This window comes from Delphinus delphis, chromosome 8 (genome assembly GCF_949987515.2).
Source record: "Delphinus delphis chromosome 8, mDelDel1.2, whole genome shotgun sequence".
Lineage (NCBI taxonomy): Eukaryota > Metazoa > Chordata > Mammalia > Artiodactyla > Delphinidae > Delphinus > Delphinus delphis.
The window spans coordinates 66,993,308-67,010,873 of record NC_082690.1 but is presented as its reverse complement, the minus strand read 5'-3'; the positions used below and the strand labels follow the sequence as shown (position 1 = coordinate 67,010,873).

General features: G+C 35.2%; 1 protein-coding gene across 4 annotated transcripts in view; it reads right to left on the bottom strand.

Annotated features, from left to right (window-relative positions):
* Nucleotides 1-17,566, bottom strand: part of USP47 (ubiquitin specific peptidase 47) — a 122,203-nt gene that overhangs the window by 56,302 nt on the left and 48,335 nt on the right. For all 4 annotated transcript variants that reach the window (XM_060018502.1, XM_060018498.1, XM_060018499.1 and 1 more), the window contains 6 exons: nt 14,298-14,411; nt 12,751-12,889; nt 7,496-7,592; nt 3,316-3,461; nt 2,684-2,763; nt 569-718 (listed from right to left, as the gene is read on the bottom strand). In XM_060018502.1, the coding sequence (XP_059874485.1) occupies nt 569-718; nt 2,684-2,763; nt 3,316-3,461; nt 7,496-7,592; nt 12,751-12,889; nt 14,298-14,411 (726 nt within the window). The remainder of the gene's footprint in view (nt 1-568; nt 719-2,683; nt 2,764-3,315; nt 3,462-7,495; nt 7,593-12,750; nt 12,890-14,297; nt 14,412-17,566) is intronic.

Below are 17,566 nucleotides of genomic sequence, written 5' to 3'. Positions count from 1 at the left end.
AAAATTAAATTTTAGAATAGGGATGCTTCTTTAAAAAATGTGGCCTCTGTTTGTCAAAAAATCCAGAGGTTATTTTTCCAATGGAACAAAACAATACCCTCAAAACAAAAAAAACTCACAGAAGTAGACTTACAGGGAATTCCCTGGCGGTCCAGTGGTTAGGACTCCATGCTCTCACTGCCAAGGGCCCAGGTTCAATCCCTGGTCGGGAAACCAAGATCCCATAAGCCACACGGCAAGGCCAAAAAAAAAAAAGTACCATTCATAAAATAGATTGTTTAGAGCTTAAAAAAAAAAAGAAAGTGAAATAATCTAGTCACCTCTAAGAAAGAATAAAAGATTGAGCCATGAGGCAGTATATTTGCATATACTTCCCCTCTTATACATGCACTATTAGGACTCACTGAAGGGTCAAAAATCTTCTAGATCTTGCTAGTTTAAATGCAGGAATGTCTAACAACCCAAGAAGGTGTATCTAGGATGATACTTACCTTAGGATATATTATACCACTGTGCTATTATGTATTCTGTGTATGGATACACAAGCAGTCAGCTGAAAGGTACACACCACACTAGCAAATGCTTGGCTGGACCCATAAGGTCGGATGACCAATGGAATATCAAGATATGTGTCGATTCTCCAACCCTCATAACCACATTCCAGACATCTCACGTAGTCCTTCAGCTTGCCTTGATACAGTTCATTTATAAGATCAGCCTAAAAAATAAGAACATTTATATTTTTTAAAGCGTTCCTTAAAAGTAAGTTACCAATATTTTATGTCTTTTAGAATGATTTTCAAAAGGATATTCATTCTTACTGTTGAAGTTTTAGAAACCTTTAAGATTTATCTAATCTAAATTCTACAGAAAAAAATAAAGGTTTAACAAAAACAAAATAAATTAAGAATGTGCAAAAATTATTTCAATTCTCACATTACTAAAAATCCCACTATTAAAATGTGTTTTGTTGATAAGCTGATTACTGATTTCACTACTAAGCCCCGTATTATCTTTTCATTAGGATGAGAATACATCATGACATTATTTTAGGCATACTGATAATCACACAGCTAAACAACTGGCTACTTTTATAGCTTTACATATATTACCACCACTTTCGCAATATTCTGATTCCTAAAATCATATCCTCTATCTCAAGGTACAAATAAAACTTTTTAACTTTCAGTAATATACATAAAACAATTTAAAGAAAAAATATACTGTAATTTTTTAAATGTACAGAAATTGAAAAAAAAATCTTAAACTCCATCTCCCTCAAAATATCCTCACCTAAAAGAATGGATCTCTCACCTACTCCCCAAACTTAGCCAACTGGGGCTATTCTGACTCAAAGGAGGCAGGTAACTCCCTAAGTAAGGACCCTCCATGTGAATGTCTTGCCTCAAGATTCTTGTACCCAAACTTGGGAACTCAGAAGGAACGCCCTAACTGGTCTTAATAGAAGTGTTGACCCACATAGGGATGTAACGAGGAGGAAGGGTACCTTCAGACCTATGAAAAAGAAACACCCCAATACCATCTACATAAAGTTATGAAAATACAATCCTATAATGAAGAGAAACTAGATCACTAAATGAACTTAAAATTTTTTCCAATATCTCTTAAGAACAGTTAAGAGGGAAAGCATATTACAGTTTACCTCTTTCATAAATTTATACCTCTTCAAGTATCTAGAATTCATAAGCCTTCAAATTAGGATCCACCATAACTGTCTACTCTAATACTATTTATTTAATGAAGCTTTCTTCATTCACCTGCCCCAGTTATATTTGATTATGTCTTCTCTACCTGAGAGGGCATTTATAAGTGTTTCAATCCAGTGTTTTTCAAGCAGTTTTGATAGCAACCCACAGTAAGAAAATAATGTACACCGCAACCCAATACATATAACTGTAACAAAAGTTGCATAAAACAATACTTACCCTCACTTATGTGATGCTTCTCTTATACTTTTCAATTTTATTCCTTTTTTTTAAAGTGCTGGTGTTGATTCACTAAATTTATTTCATAAGTGAATGGATCACAATCTAGTTTGAAAAACTTTAGTCCAAGCCATCATAATAGTTCCAATCAGAGAGTAGATCCTCCAGGCTACCTTCCAGATTCTTCCCCCTTTTTACCTCTAGTGATCTTCTATCACTACACCTAGCATAAACCCTCCTCTGTACTGAGTCCTGAGCCCCATCCAGTTCAGCCTTATGTCTCACCCCAATGATATATCTAATATTCTCCCACTTCTAACCTGTTCCTCCTTCCACTGGATAAGAAGAATAGGGTCAGATTAACAAGGATCCTAGGTGTCAAAAGCATGCCTATACCTGACTGGTCAAAAAGAAGGTAATGCTAGATGAATATACTTTACAATGTATACTTTATAATGTGTAACAGATAAGCCATCTAATTTACTTAGCAAATATCTGAAAATACTGTCCAAAAATCATCCCCAAAACACACACACATGTATGAATTACCTAGTTCTTAGCTAAACAGAGATCATCTAGATCACAGGGCCCAACTTATTTTAAAGATGAGGAAACTGTCAGTACTTTGACAACTGGACTAATGCCCAAGTTTTAAAACATTCCAATAGAATAAAGTCACTGTAAGGTAATGAATAATTTATTAGAAAACACTCCCCTCAATCTGAGAGATAAATTACCTGTTCTGTTTGTTTCCATTTCTGTTCCAAAGCATCGAACATGACTCTGCACAGTTCTTGTACATCATGCTGCTGCCAAGCTATTTTAAGATAAAATTTAATTAAAAAGAGCTATTAACTTAGTGTAATGTAGCATTAATTTGTTGTTTAAAAGCAAATTGTCAGAAATATGGAAAAGTCTACATAAAATAATGCTAAATTTAAAAAGAACACAAAATATACATTATAGTCATAAAAAGGCAATCACAAGGAAAAGAATCACAAGAGCTCATCACTTTATAAATAGCATATGCTCTATAGTGCTACAATATTTGCTATTTTTGTTATTTTTCACTGTAGAGTCAAGAAATATGATAATAAAAATCTAAGCCAACACCCTTTTAAAATTTTAGCTTGAGTACATAAAAATAGAGTATAACCAAACTTACTTTACAAGAAAATTTTAATTGATCAAAAATTTATGCCTCAGAGCTTAAATTTTCAAAATAAGTTATTTTTAAATGCCAGCAAAAAGCAATCAAAAGGTTTAAGGTAAAGTTAATTAAGATGTTAATATGTGTCATTTGTTTATAATACGGTCTCAGAATTCCTTTGACTATTACAAATACTTATCATTATAAGAGAATTGGTACCCTCACTACTATCCCATCCAAAGCTCCTTGTAACATCTGTGGTTTCAATTGCTCTCTTTTTGCTGGTTTGTAACAAAACAAAAAGCCTTTGAAGTTGGTATGGTATACTCGTCACTGGATCTTCTTCAGATTCTTCAAATTCCCACCTATTGAAATGAAATGTTTGAAAATTATCTACAAAATATCTTTATTCTTTAAAGCATAATTAATATTATCATAACAAATGTTAAGATGTTAACTCTGAGGGCTTTGGATATTAACCGAAGCTATTAATATCTAATGAAACATTAGTCTTTCTCTAATTCATAAATTTAGAAAAAAGTTAGACTTTCACAAGAAAAGGCATAAGAAGGCAACATGAATAAAACGCAAAGGTCATTTGAAAGTAATTGATGAACTTGAATCTGGTCAAGATTCTTGTCCTAATTATTAACTCATAAAAATACAGGGAACAGAATATTAAATGACACTCAACCATCGAAATGCAAACTGTGAAAAACTATAGGAAAAATGCCATCAGTTTTTGATATATATATATATATATATATATATTCAAGGAATAAATTGCAATGTGGAAATAAGATCGAAGAGGATTAAAAGTCAATAGGTTGAGTCTTCTTTTTTTTTTTAACATCTTTATTGGAGTATAATTGCTTTACAATGTTATGTTACTTTCTGCCATACAACAAAGTGAGTCAGCTATACCTATACATATATCCCCATATCCCCTCCCTCTTGCATCTCCCTCCCACCCTCCCTATCCCACCACTCTAGGTGGTCACAAAGCACTGAGCTGATCTCCCTGTACCATGTGGCTGCTTCCCACTAGCTATCTGTTTTACGTTTGGTAGTGTATATATGTCCATGCCACTCTCTCACTTCGTCCCAGCTTACCCTTCCCCCTCCCCGTGTCCTCAAATCCATTCTCTACATCTGCGTCTTTATTCCTGTCCTGCCCCTAGATTCCTCAGAACCATTTTCTTTTTTTAGATTCCATATATGTGTTAGCATATGGTATTTGTTTTTCTCTTCCTGACTTACTTCACTCTGTATGACAGACTCTAGGTCCATCCACCTCACTACAAATAACTCAATTTCGTTTCTTTTTATGGCTGAGTAATATTCCATTGTATATATGTGCCACACCTTTATCCATTCATCTGTTGACAGACACTTAGGTTGCTTCCATGTCCTGGTTATTGTAAATAGTGCTGCAATGAACATTGTGGTACATGACTCTTTTTGAATTGTGGTTTTCTCAGGGTATATGCCCAGTAGTGGGATTGCTGGGCCGTATGGTAGTTCTATTTTTAGTTTTTTAAGGAACCTCCATACTGTTCTCCATAGTGGCTGTATCAATTTACATTCCCACCAACAGTGCAAGAGGTTCCCTTTTCTCCATACCCTCTCCAGTATTTATTGTTTGTAGATTTTTTTTGATGATGGCCATTCTGACCAGTGTGAGGTGACACCTCTTTGTAGTTTTGGTTTGCATTTCTAAGTTAAGAGTCTTATCAATCAATTTCAATGCACAGATCTTGTTTAGATCGTGATTTGAACAGAATGTTTAAAAAAGATATTATGAAGCAATCAGGGAAATCTTAGCAGTGACCTGAGATATAATTTACAGATGATATGATTGGGTATGTGCTTCCAAATAATCAGAATGGAGGATTATAGACAAAAAAGACTGATAATGAGTTGATAATATCCAAAGCTGGGTGATGGGTACAGAGGGATTCATTATACTATTTCACTATTTTTTAATATTTTGAAATTTTCCATAATTCATGCCTACACACCTAAAGTGGTAGGTTCTCTCCGGCTCTTATGTAGCAAGTGAAGAAAATAAACAAACAGAACTCTATCCTTCATGCTAGTGCTACCCTGTCTGTAGCCCAGCGAGGTCCAGCTTCTTAAAGGAGCCATTCCTTCCTTAGTTCTACATTATGAAACACCATCAGGCTCTTGGGCTTTGTTTCCCCACCTGCAAAAAGCTTCATTGTCTTTTTACAATCTCTAAGGCATCCTCTTTAATCTTATCTCTCACTCCCCCTCCACTCACTGGGCTCCAGTCACAATGGATTTTTGTTCCTCAAAGGCTTTTGCACTTACGGTTTCTTCTGCCTTGAATGTTCTTCTCCTGTATCTTCACAGGACTGACTCCTGTCAAGTCTATTCTATGGTATTTCCTCAGAGGGGCCCTCCGTAACTACTCACCCTACGTCTTGACAGTTATTCTTTCCATACTGTCGTGATTTTCTTCATGGCATACATGACTGTGAAATGAGCTCATTCTATTGGCTGACCTACAGAAGGTCTAAGGGAGGGACTCTGTCTTATTCACCACTGTAATTTCTGTGCCTAAAAGAGTGCTTGGCACACAATAAGTGTGCAACATATGTTTGCTGAATCAATCAATCTGGCTATGCTCTTACTCTTTTCCACAGAGCTATATGTTTACGGACCTCTTCCAGGGTGGAACTCATGGTTAAGCTCCTGGGGTCCCTGTTCCTAAGCAACACTCCCCAGAGAAGGCACATTATCATGGACTACTGAGTTTGTTCTAGTTTTGAGGACAAGCTCTAGATTTCATCTATTAACCTCATCTTCCATCTTCTTCTGACAAAAACTCCATTTAAGCAGATCTCCTGGAGGCCCCTGCAATATATCGCACTTAGTGGCATCAACTACAATACAGGTCGAATAGGGTAATGGAAATTCTGGCATCTAGTGGGTTGCTACTTCTAGCAGTGTGGCCTCTGGCAAACTATTTAACCTCTCTGTGTCTTCAGTTACCTCCTTTGTAAAATGTGGATAACAGCATGTATTCAATAATTCATACAGTTACCATGAGAATTAAATGAGTCTATAGGTAAAGTGCTCAGAACAGTACCTGATACAAACTAACAATAACAAACATTTAGGTAGCACTTACTATTACTCAGTTTTGCTCTTGAAAGTCCTCCTGTCTACAAGGCCCTCTTTTTCGTCTCTACCTGGCCAAACCATACCTATCTTCAGGACCTACCTCAAGTTCTACTTGCTCTTCTAAGCCACTTCTCCAAGTTTCATTAATCTCCCTTCTCTCTAAACTCTCATGGTATTTAGCCATCCTTAAATGTTATTTAAACTATTTTATACATACATATATTGCTACTGTGAAGAGATCTGTAAATTACTTAAAAACAAAGATCTTATTTCTAACTTCATCTCTCTCTACCAAATGCCTAGCATATATAACACTAGGTAACAAATACTTGCTGAATGAAAAACAGGCCAATTTTTACAAGTAAATTCAGATGATGAGCTTACATATGAATGCAATGGTAATATAATGTTGTTTGTAATATCAAAAGTTCCAAAAATAGTTTAAATACATATTTACAGTAATTACAAAGATGTTACTCAAAAGTAACACAAAAAGGAGAAAAAAATCAGTTTATTTGTACTTTAAAATGTCTTAAAAAATAAGTTATGTATACTGTAAAGAAATACACAAAGTGAGAGTGTATTAAATGTATTATAATAGGATACTCATAAAAATAAATGTCTGACTTTAGGGTTTATTTAAATATGGACTTCCTCCATAGAGCATTTTAAAGTATCTGATATATATACATTCTTTTAAAAATACATTCTCTCTCTCTCTCTCTCTCTCTCTCTAATACACACACACACACACACACACACACACACACACGCACACGCACACGCACACACACACACAACACCGGAACAGCTGCATTGTATTTTAATTAAAAAACAAAATCTGCAAGTTTAAAAAGACAACTTTGTTTCTTAAATTGAGAGGTGGAGGAAAAAAAGAATATGGTTTACACATCCAGATTATCTCCAAAAGCAGATAACTTATCTCTTCACAAAGGCATTAAAGCTAAAAGTGAGGAAGCTTAAATACAATAATTTATCTTAAACATAAATCTTATCAATTTTATCCTTTTGCTGTCTATGCACTTCTGATTCTCTTTCCCCACAAATTTTTCATATGCTGTCTCTCATAAGATCCTTTCCTTATTTACTATTCAAGGTATGTTTTAAGAAGTGAGAGATGCCCCAAACTTAACAAATAAGTGCAAGAAGGAAGACAGACTTAATTAGTTAAAAACTATATTTTCATTCTTAAATCAATTTTATTTATAGAATTTTTTTGAATACTCACTTATATAATGCATTCCTAAATTCAGGAGTCATAAAAAGTGTTTGCAAAAGGCTATTCAAATAGCAAGTCATTGCTTGGTTTACTAATCCCACATATCCTTTAAAAAAAAAGCACACACAAATATACATAAATCAGCATTTACATCAAAAAATTAATGAAAAGAAAACTTAACAAGAATTTACTACACAGTAAAAATTGAGAGGTTAAGGTTACAGTTGGAAATTATTTCAATTTTTTCAACAGCACCTAAGAAAGACCTCTTTGCTAATATGTGCACTATGTCAACCTTATTTCTCAGAAAAAGTCAGGATCTTTGGACATATTGCTATACGTCCAGAGATACACATGGATATTACATAGCATTTAATAAAACTTTAAGAGGGTTATGTTTAATAAAGTATTTTTTGACAAAAATCATCTTTGTTCACCAAATCTAAAAGTTGTGTATTAAAATGGAAAAGTATAAACATATTCACTTTAAACATCATATATACCCAACAAATGAAGACAGTACCGAACCAGTTATCCCAGTCATCAGGCCCCATAAACCAATTTCTACCAAGAATTAACAACATGAGATAAATTCACTGTATACAAACTCAAAGTGACTTCCACTGTTTTAACAAACCCATGAAGTATGAAATCCCACAGATCAGCACGCTATGCAAAGAGTGACTATTAAAGTAAGAAGAGAACTCAGAGATGGAGGTAGGGGAGAACCGAGAGAGGGGGAGAAGGAAAGGAGAAACTTACATGCATTCAAAAGTCAAGTGAACTATTTTAAGTACTTAGTTTTATATACCTAATTGGAAATGGCTACCACTGTTGAGAACATTTTCGGAACTTCTCCTTTGAAGTAGACTTCAGGCCCAGTTTATGAGGTACACATAGCACACAAATCAGCCTCATCATTTTATTATACCTCATTATTTTAGTAAAATGTGGTAAACACATTGCTTAATAATTAAACTTATTTACTCCCACTTAATACTGAAAGACTTGGTTATCTCAAAAAAACGTAAATCTTTTCTCAATACATGCCAAAGGCGTTCACTGAAGCTTTTTGAAATACTTTTTCAATTTCCCAAGAATTAACAAAAATATCTTAAGAAATGGTAAACACTGTGGATAAACTATATTGCTAATGAAGGTGATGAAAGGACCAACAAATGCACAGTGAACCTTGGTCAGTTGTGGAAAAGAGGAATAGATTCCATGCTATCTGCACTTGCACAATTCTAAGAAGAGACCAAGTAGTTACCTATCGTTCACTCTGGACTAAAGGTTCCAGCTTTGATTTCTAGTGCCTTTCATCTTTAAGAATACTATGTATATATGTTTATATATTTACTTTACATTGTTATATACTTATAAACTGCTTCAATTCCTAACCAGCATGCCCCACCTGAGTTGTGCTCACAACACCCTGTCCTACTCTGTTCTACAACTGTTTATTTACCTGTATGGCTTCCCCAACAGACTGTGGGGGGAGGGGTCAAATCTGATTTCTCTATCTATCCTACTACTTAGCATAGCAGCAGGTGCACTTGAGGGAGAAGTGCATATGACTTACAAGTAATACAAATCTGTAAGATATCTGGACTGATTATTAATAATAAAAAGCATTATTTCATTCTTAGGTTATATAAACGGACTCTTTCCCATAAACGACAGCACTCAAGCAAGGAGACCAGGTTGTCCTGCACCTTCTTCTCAGCTGAGGCTGCCTGGGATTTCCCTTCTTCTCCATCTCCTTCCCCCAACTCCTCAACAGTCAGGGACAACCACTCTACCTGCAGCCTTAAAAGGTAAATGAATACTGCTATTGTTCTTTGTGTACCTTAAGACCAATCATGTATCATTTATTTATGACTTTGTTTCCCTTCCCTGGGCTTAAAAAAGGGTGGCGGGGGAGGTGTTTAAGGGAAGGAGGGAGTAATAATTTTTGCCACTGCTGTTTACTTTACCACTAGCAATAAGAATCATATAGAAACCTATGGTCTTTTGTACCTGACTCAGCACCATATGTAAACAGAATGAACAGTGTCTCAAATAAATGTACAACTATTTTCCAAAAGTATGAAGGTTTTAGTGAGATTAGTAAGATAAAATGTTATTGAATAGAAATCTTTTGTCATTATGCATTGTCTAAATCAGCAAATTTCAAATGATAAATGTTATCAAGTGGGTCCTCTATCTGAAATAGTTATGAATCAATATTGTAAGTACAAGCTAGTTAAGGGAGAAGAACATAAGAACACATGCCATTCTGCAGAGGGCAAATGCAGAAAGAAATCATGAACAGAACCAACAAGAAATGAACGAGAACTCGAACAGGTCAAATGAAGTAGAATGAAACTGGCCAACTCCTAAAGTAGATAAAATAAAACGAAAAGAATTGTGAAAGAAACTGCCCAAGGAAAGATATCTCGGTTTTAAATGATGAAATACCTCAGTCATGTGGTTTCTAATCACCTGAGAGTCCACATCAGCCTTCAATCCACTCCTTATTCCTTAAAGTCCCCCCGACCCCCAACCATCTCCTATCAACAGTGGCTGGCTACCAGAGCAGTTGGTAGGCAAGGGAAACAGGAAAGAATATGTTAAGTCCTCAGCCTCACTGCATTATGGAGGAATGTTTTCTTACAGCCCTGAGTTGAAATCATGAGAGCATTTTTCAATAAAAACATTTTGTACATTTACAATAATTTCTTAAGGAGAATGCAAATTCAGTAGTCAGTAACAAAACACTTTTTGGGACTTCCCTGGTGGTCCAGTAGTTAAGACTCCGCACTCCCAATGCAGGGGGCCCGAGTCTGATCCCTGGTCAGGGAACTAAGGGAACTAAATCCTGCATGCCACAACTAAAAAGATCCCACATGCCACAACTAAATATCCTGTGTGCCACAGTGAAGATCCCGCATGCAGCAACAAAGATCTGTGTGCCACAACTAAGAACTGGTACAAATAAACAATAAATAAATATTTTTTAAAAAGAACACTTTTTGAACCCCAGCTCCTTTGGATGTGTACAGATTTTTTTTTTTTTTTTTTGGCGGTACGCGGGCCTCTCACTGTTGTGGCCTCCCCCGTTGCGGAGCACAGGCTCCGGACGCGCAGGCTCAGCGGCCATGGCTCATGGGCCTAGCCGCTCCGCGGCATGTGGGATCTTCCCAGACTGGGGCACGAACCTGTGTCCCCTGCATTGGCAGGTGGACTCTCAACCACTGTACCACCAGGGAAGCCCGTGTACAGATTATTTTAATTCACAAAGGCAGTACCCCAGAACACCGGAGGAAAATGTACTGGTAGGGAAAAGAGCTGTATGAGGAACAATAGTTGGGAATGAAGACTATGATTACATGGCAATGTATATCAAAGTCCTCTAAAAATATTTTTCATAAATTTCAACTTAGTAATTCAATTTCTAGGAACTTACTCTAAGGGAATAATCACAGATGAAAATGAAAACTTATGTATAAGTATGTTCATCATAACATAGGTAATAATTACAGTTTAACTATCTAAATCATATAATGAAACACTATTCTTCAGCCACTTAAAACCCATATTAAAATACTATTTAGTAACACTGAAACATGCTCCTCATATAGTATTACACGAAAAAATATATATTAAAAGTCTGCTCGCAACATGATTTCCCCATTTTCTTAAAAGCATTCAGATGAAGGAAAGATAAGACAAAAATAAGCAAAATCATTAAAGCAGTTTCTGTTAATAGTACTGTCAGTGATTTCCACTTTTTTCATTTTACAATATGACAATGAACATGTATTACATTCGTATTATAGGAGAACTTTTTTTTTTAAAGTATGCTTTAGTCTCTAGGAATTTACAGGCATCAGAGAGCCATACAGTACTCAGCACAAAGTAGGAGTTCTGTAAATACTTCTTGCATAAGGACTGAGTTGGTTGTCAGAATACACAGCAAAAATTTCAAGAATCCTGACTTGTTAAATCTGGAACTTTCTCTAAGTATTCCAACTATCTCATAATAATCTAGGGTATCTATTTTTTTAAAAATGCAATTTATCCAGTCTACTGCAGAGCTAACTAACTTAGTATTTGGAGGAGTAATGCCTCAGAACCTACATTTTTAACAAGTATCTCAAAATGATTTTTAAAGAAATAAAAATTTGAGAGTCACTATACTCTAGACAGTATAATGAGAAAAGATACTTTGTCATTCTCTTTTATTCTTGGTAGTTTGCTGCAAAAAGTTCTATTGACATAAATGATCCTAAATACCAAACACGACCAGCTTTTACCATTTTCAGAACAAATACACCATTAAGCCTGTACAAAAGATTAGCTATGAGGAAATTATTCTACATTTCAATTACAAAATATAGTAAGTGGAAGATTACAGAACAAATTAAAACAGTATCTACAATATTACTCTACAGTTTTCTTTTTATAATAGATATTTGTGTCTAATATTTACAGTCATCTCTGTTTTAAAGTTCTAAGAGTAAACACTCTGAAGCCATACCTAACATGAAATACCATTAACTAGCTATATAATCAAAGGCTTCTCTAAGCCTGTTTCCATTTCTTTTAACACGAATACTACCTACTGAAAATGTTTGTTTTAAGATAAAATGATATGTGAAAGTATCCAGATTATATTTTCAGGCAATTAACCAGTCTTATATATAAATATAAAACTGCATAAATAAAGCAATTCCATTAGCTCAATAAATTGAAAAAAAATTCAAAAATATAGGTTTAAACATATTCAGAAAAAAGCTAACAGGAATTTTTAAATTACATGATTAATTTCAAACATATGATTAGATTAAACTAGAAGATAACACAGTAGTTCTGATAAAATAAGCCTGGCCCATCTGTTTCCACATGAAAGTATCTGCCATAGTCTATTCCAATGCACATGGAGATACATTCCTTTCCAGAGGAAGTCAACTTCAAAAATTTAAGATTAAATTCAAGATAGAAAATTATCAAACAGAAAAAGTCTTCCTTCAAAATCCAATATTTAATATTTTTTTCTAAATAATGGCAGTAACAATACAGTAAAAATAACAATGGGTTGAGGGAAAGGGAAACCACATTCTTGTTCTAACTTTGCTTCTGCTAACTAGTGATCTTGCTCTGGGTCTGTTTTCTCTAATCCATAAAATGAGAAGATTAGGCTTGAGATTGCTAAGATTACTCTGGATTAATGCCCTATGATTTTATGAAAATACAACAACGACAACAATAATATATCTTACCAGTTTCTGATTTATTCAAAATAGATGAATAGGAGTAGCTTTGGCTGACATAATCACTGGTAGAGCCCACAGAACCTTCTCTTGGAAGTGGACCTATAAATTTGTCATGAACACTGTCATCCCCAGCACTGGAATCCTCCTAAAATGTAGCATAACCAATATTTACTGAGTGGTAAATATTGCTAAAACAATGAAAAAAGGCATACTAATTCCTGAGGCAATGAAAAAAAGACAAGGCATTACTGGTACCACCAAGACATTCAAAGTATATACCCTCACTATTTCCTGTAGGAAGGTTTGAAAGATGCCCAATATAACACACTTTGGAAAAATGCTTAGGTCTCCTTCCAAAGTTCTTACTTTCTCAAATTTATTTAATTCTTTTTCAAATTTTGTTTACATGAGAGAGATTTCTGGTACTAATTAATCAGAGTACAATTGTGAACTCCTTAATGACAGAGTTTATCATTTATTTTTACATCACCCTTGCTAAGTAGGCCTGAAAGGTAGGGAACACTCAATAAGTATTGAATGAAATGGATAGTCTCCTATTGTCTCCAATAAGAAACTTCCTATTAATGAGGAAGATGTCCAAAAGGAGTAAGGGATATAAAATCAGCACAAGCAACTAAGAGCTGAAGACTAATTACTAAGCATTTTAAAACATGAATCCCCAAATTAATAGCTAATTTAGTTTCAATGTCAGACTAATCAAAATCTTCTCATGATGTCATAAAAATAAACAATGAGATTAAGGAAAGTCAGAACATATTCTGGCATTGCTTCTGTATGGATATCCTGTGTTTAATTACTGTCTACTGTCCAGAGAGGCATTCTAATTCACAATAGACTTCTAAATGAAAAGCATCAAACAGAAGAACTTTTCCTGAGGAAAGTTTCATTAAAGAGAAGCGTTCTGAAAAAGTCCATAAACTCTGTGAGTTTCCTCAGTCTGTAAAGCAGCAAGGTAAATCAGACCAGGTTTTTTCAATGAATCTCTCTCAAATTGGGAGTTACTAGATTTGACGATCACTAAAGCCACTGAACCAGACAGGAAAGGCTATTGAAATATGAATTGCAGCAAACACTAAAAGAACAGAAATAAAGCATAGAATTTACAAACTAGTCATTCCAAAAAAAAATGGGGGGTGGGGGACGGGGAGTGAGAGCAAAACCAGCAGAGTAGATAATTCTGGGGGTCTGTTCCTCTACCAGAAAACCTGGGCAAAACTGCCGAAGATTTACACCAACCAAGCAAATGCTTAACCAAACAAAAGGCCACTGAAACACAGTAGGAGATCCTAGACCCATCCCCATCCCTGTTCTAGTGGTGATTCTCAGTGTGGCAAGAGACTATATACACAAAGTGCTATGGATGCCCAGTGTAACCACGTTAACATACATACAAGCCAACAGAAAACAGAAAAATAATTTATTATACATAAATTGCAAAACACATCTCTCCTCCTTCCTTTGGAAAACTGCTTCCCAAGTAGTAGGTGACAGTGCACAAAAATTATGACTATAGGGCTTTCTAAAGCGTTTACCAGCAGTATTTGAGGCTGTTCACCATCTTTATCTGTCAAATGCAGAAAGTTCTTCTTTCCTGGCTCAAAATTAGCATCAAGAAGAGACTTGTCACTGGTATGATCCAGTGGAGCCTACAGGCATAAAATAAGATATCTCAGATTATGAGAAACATTAATTATAATAATAAAACAAGTAATATGTAAATAGACACATATCTACAATTATTGGGCTTAAACAGTATTTTTTTAAATGAAGATTCTGAGAAATTCTGTTAATCTAGGCTTGGAATTAACTCATCTATTCAGGAACTGGGATGGCTAAGCCCAGTGACAGGGCATATACTGACAGGTATCCCAGCTGTTCACATTTCCCAACATCTAAAAAACTGAAGTACTACACAAAAAAGTATTGTAAACATTTGTTTTGATGTTCTCTAAAATGTATGCAATATAGTATTCAATGGGTTTTCATGAAAATTAACTGAAGATTATTTTATATCACTAAAAACTGTAAAAACATGTTTTGATATAGGAATATAATGAGAATTCCCACATAAGGAAACACACTAAGCAACCCAACCCAAACAATTATGTAACATTGAAAAATGGGTACCTTCAGAAAGACCCTCGAAGGAAAAGCCTGTCCTAGTAAATGATACCTATTTCAAGTCCACTGTCAGGATTCAGAGGATCCCAGGGTGATAGAAGTGATCACTCCTTTGAAAACTAAACATCTAACATGTTTAGTCTTCACCTAACTCTTTTATCTGGTAGGCAAATTAAACCCTGGCTGTCATTCTGATACATTCCAGTTGGTGGATGAGAGACAGAGCTCTGCATGCTCCAAGCCATACTCACCCAACATTCCAGGCCACTGTTGAGAAAAATGAGGGATGGGATGAATGCCCTATTCTTTTGTTTTAAAACTATTTTGTTCATTAAGAAATGTTTTTAATGTTTCAAAGACACGAGGAATATCTCCTTAGAAGGACTTACTTTATGGAGATGCCTTTCTTACAAAATGAATGTTATATAGAAGCACAGGTATTAAGGACAAAAAAATTAACTATAAGAGATTCTGCCACTTGCTATTTGTGTGACTCTGCGCAAGTTACTTCACTTCCCCATGACTCAGTTTTTTCACCTATGAGGCTGGGATAGCACTTACCTCATAGTGTGGTTAAAAGGATTAAATGAGGTTATATTTGTATAAAGTCTAGTATCAGAACAATACTAGCTACACAGTAAGCACAAAATAAGTGTTAATAAAATAAACATATCATCTCACTTTGGATCACATCTAGAAATCCATGAGAAAAACAGGACAGAGAACCAGAAGCTAAGAGAAGCCACTTGAAAGGAAGAAAGGTATCTTTGGGTCCCTTACATTCTCTGGCAGGAACCAGATCTCTCAGCGTCTCTCAGGCATAAAAGATCAGATGATACAGCTAGAACACATAGGGGTTTTACCTCAATAAATGTGTCTCTGTGTGTATGAGATGGTGAGTAGATAAATGAATCCGGTTTTCAAAGAAGCATACATGCAGCATTGTACAGTAAGCAGGTAAGAGTATACTCATAGAAATGTACGGTAGGCATATTAAGACACAAAAATTAAGTACTTAAGAACAGTCACAGCTGAAGAAAGAAAAATACTTAATCCTGGCATAGTGCTATAGCAGATGTTAATTTAACAAACACTTTTTGAGTGCCTAGGGATAGTATCTTTGGAGGATACAAAACTAATACTATGAGGTCCTAGACATCAAAATATATTCTATCAAGTGGAAAGACACAAATGAATAACAACTATGATAAAAAGACTATAAGTGGCATAGCAGAATAAAAAGTGCAATAGGAGAACAAAGAGAAAGATTACTTTTAAAGTGGCATGAAGAAACATCAAGTAAGGCTTCTTAAAAGTAAGAGATAAACAGGACTTGGGCAGACAGTACAGAACTATCCTTTAAATCGAAAAAGAGGCAACACTAGAAGTTATACAGTAATGTAAAAGAGAATATTCAAAGTTTCAGATTAAATATCATTTCTCTTTGTATAACTTGTTGGACTACCAATTTTACTGCCCAATTTCAGAGGGGGAAAGTTGGCTAATTTAAAACACTAGGGTTTTTTTTTTTGTAAGTAGACTTTTAAAAATTTTTTTATTTTATATTATAGTTAATTTACAATGTTGGTTAGTTTCAGGTGTACAACAAAGTGATTTGATTATACATATGTTGTACATATAGCTATTCGTTTTCAGATTCTTTTCCCATTTAAAAACACTAGTTCTACATTTTAAAAAATCATAAATATATTATGGAATAGAAGGCAAAATATCATCAATTTTAAAGGCAAATCAAGCAACACCCAACATCTTTTATTCTTCTGCAGAGCCAATTAAAACTATGCCCTCCAAATACGATCAGGATACACATTCATTTGCCTTTAAAGGTATTTTCCTGGAAAACTTAAGAGCAGCAATGGTATAGGACAGGAAGAGGTAACATAAGCAAAAACACGGAGATAGAGAAGTATGAAATTTTGTGTTAAGAAAATAAATTAGTCCAATATCTGAGAGCTAAGATTAGATTTAAAGGACCAATTGTCTTGAATGCTAACTTAGGGAATACAACTTTTTTTTTTTTTTTTTTGCAGTACGTGGGCCTCTCACTGTTGTGGCCTCTCCCGTTGAGCACAGGCTCCGGACGCACAGGCTCAGCGGCCATGGCTCACGGGCCCAGCCGCTCCATAGCGTGTGGGATCTTCCTAAACCGGGGCACGAACCCGTGTCCCCTGCATCGGCAGGCGGACTCTCAACCACTGTGCCACCAGGGAAGCCCGGGAATATGACTTTTAATCAGGGCAGTGAGCAGTCATTAAAGATTTCTAAACTGGAAGGTGACAGGAGTACTATGATTTAAGATGACTGAAGATAATTCTAGCAATCGTATGCAGGGTGAATTTGGACTGAGAGGAAAGAAAAAAGACTATTTAGAATACTATTCTAAAATACAGATGAGATCCAACTCAACATTCCCCTTTGTCACTCTCCCATGCAAAACTGGTCAGTGCCTCCTCTTTGCACTTACAGCAAACTAATAAATGATACTTAATAATACTTAAAACATCTTAGTGTAATTATTTTTTGATATACCTGTCTCTAAAACTTTACTGTGAGGTCTTTGAAGTTGAAGTCATGATACCACCAACCCTCCTGTTCAGGTGTTTACCACTCTATCTGGTGCATAATCTCTGTTAATATTGGAGTGTAAGTCCTTCTATTA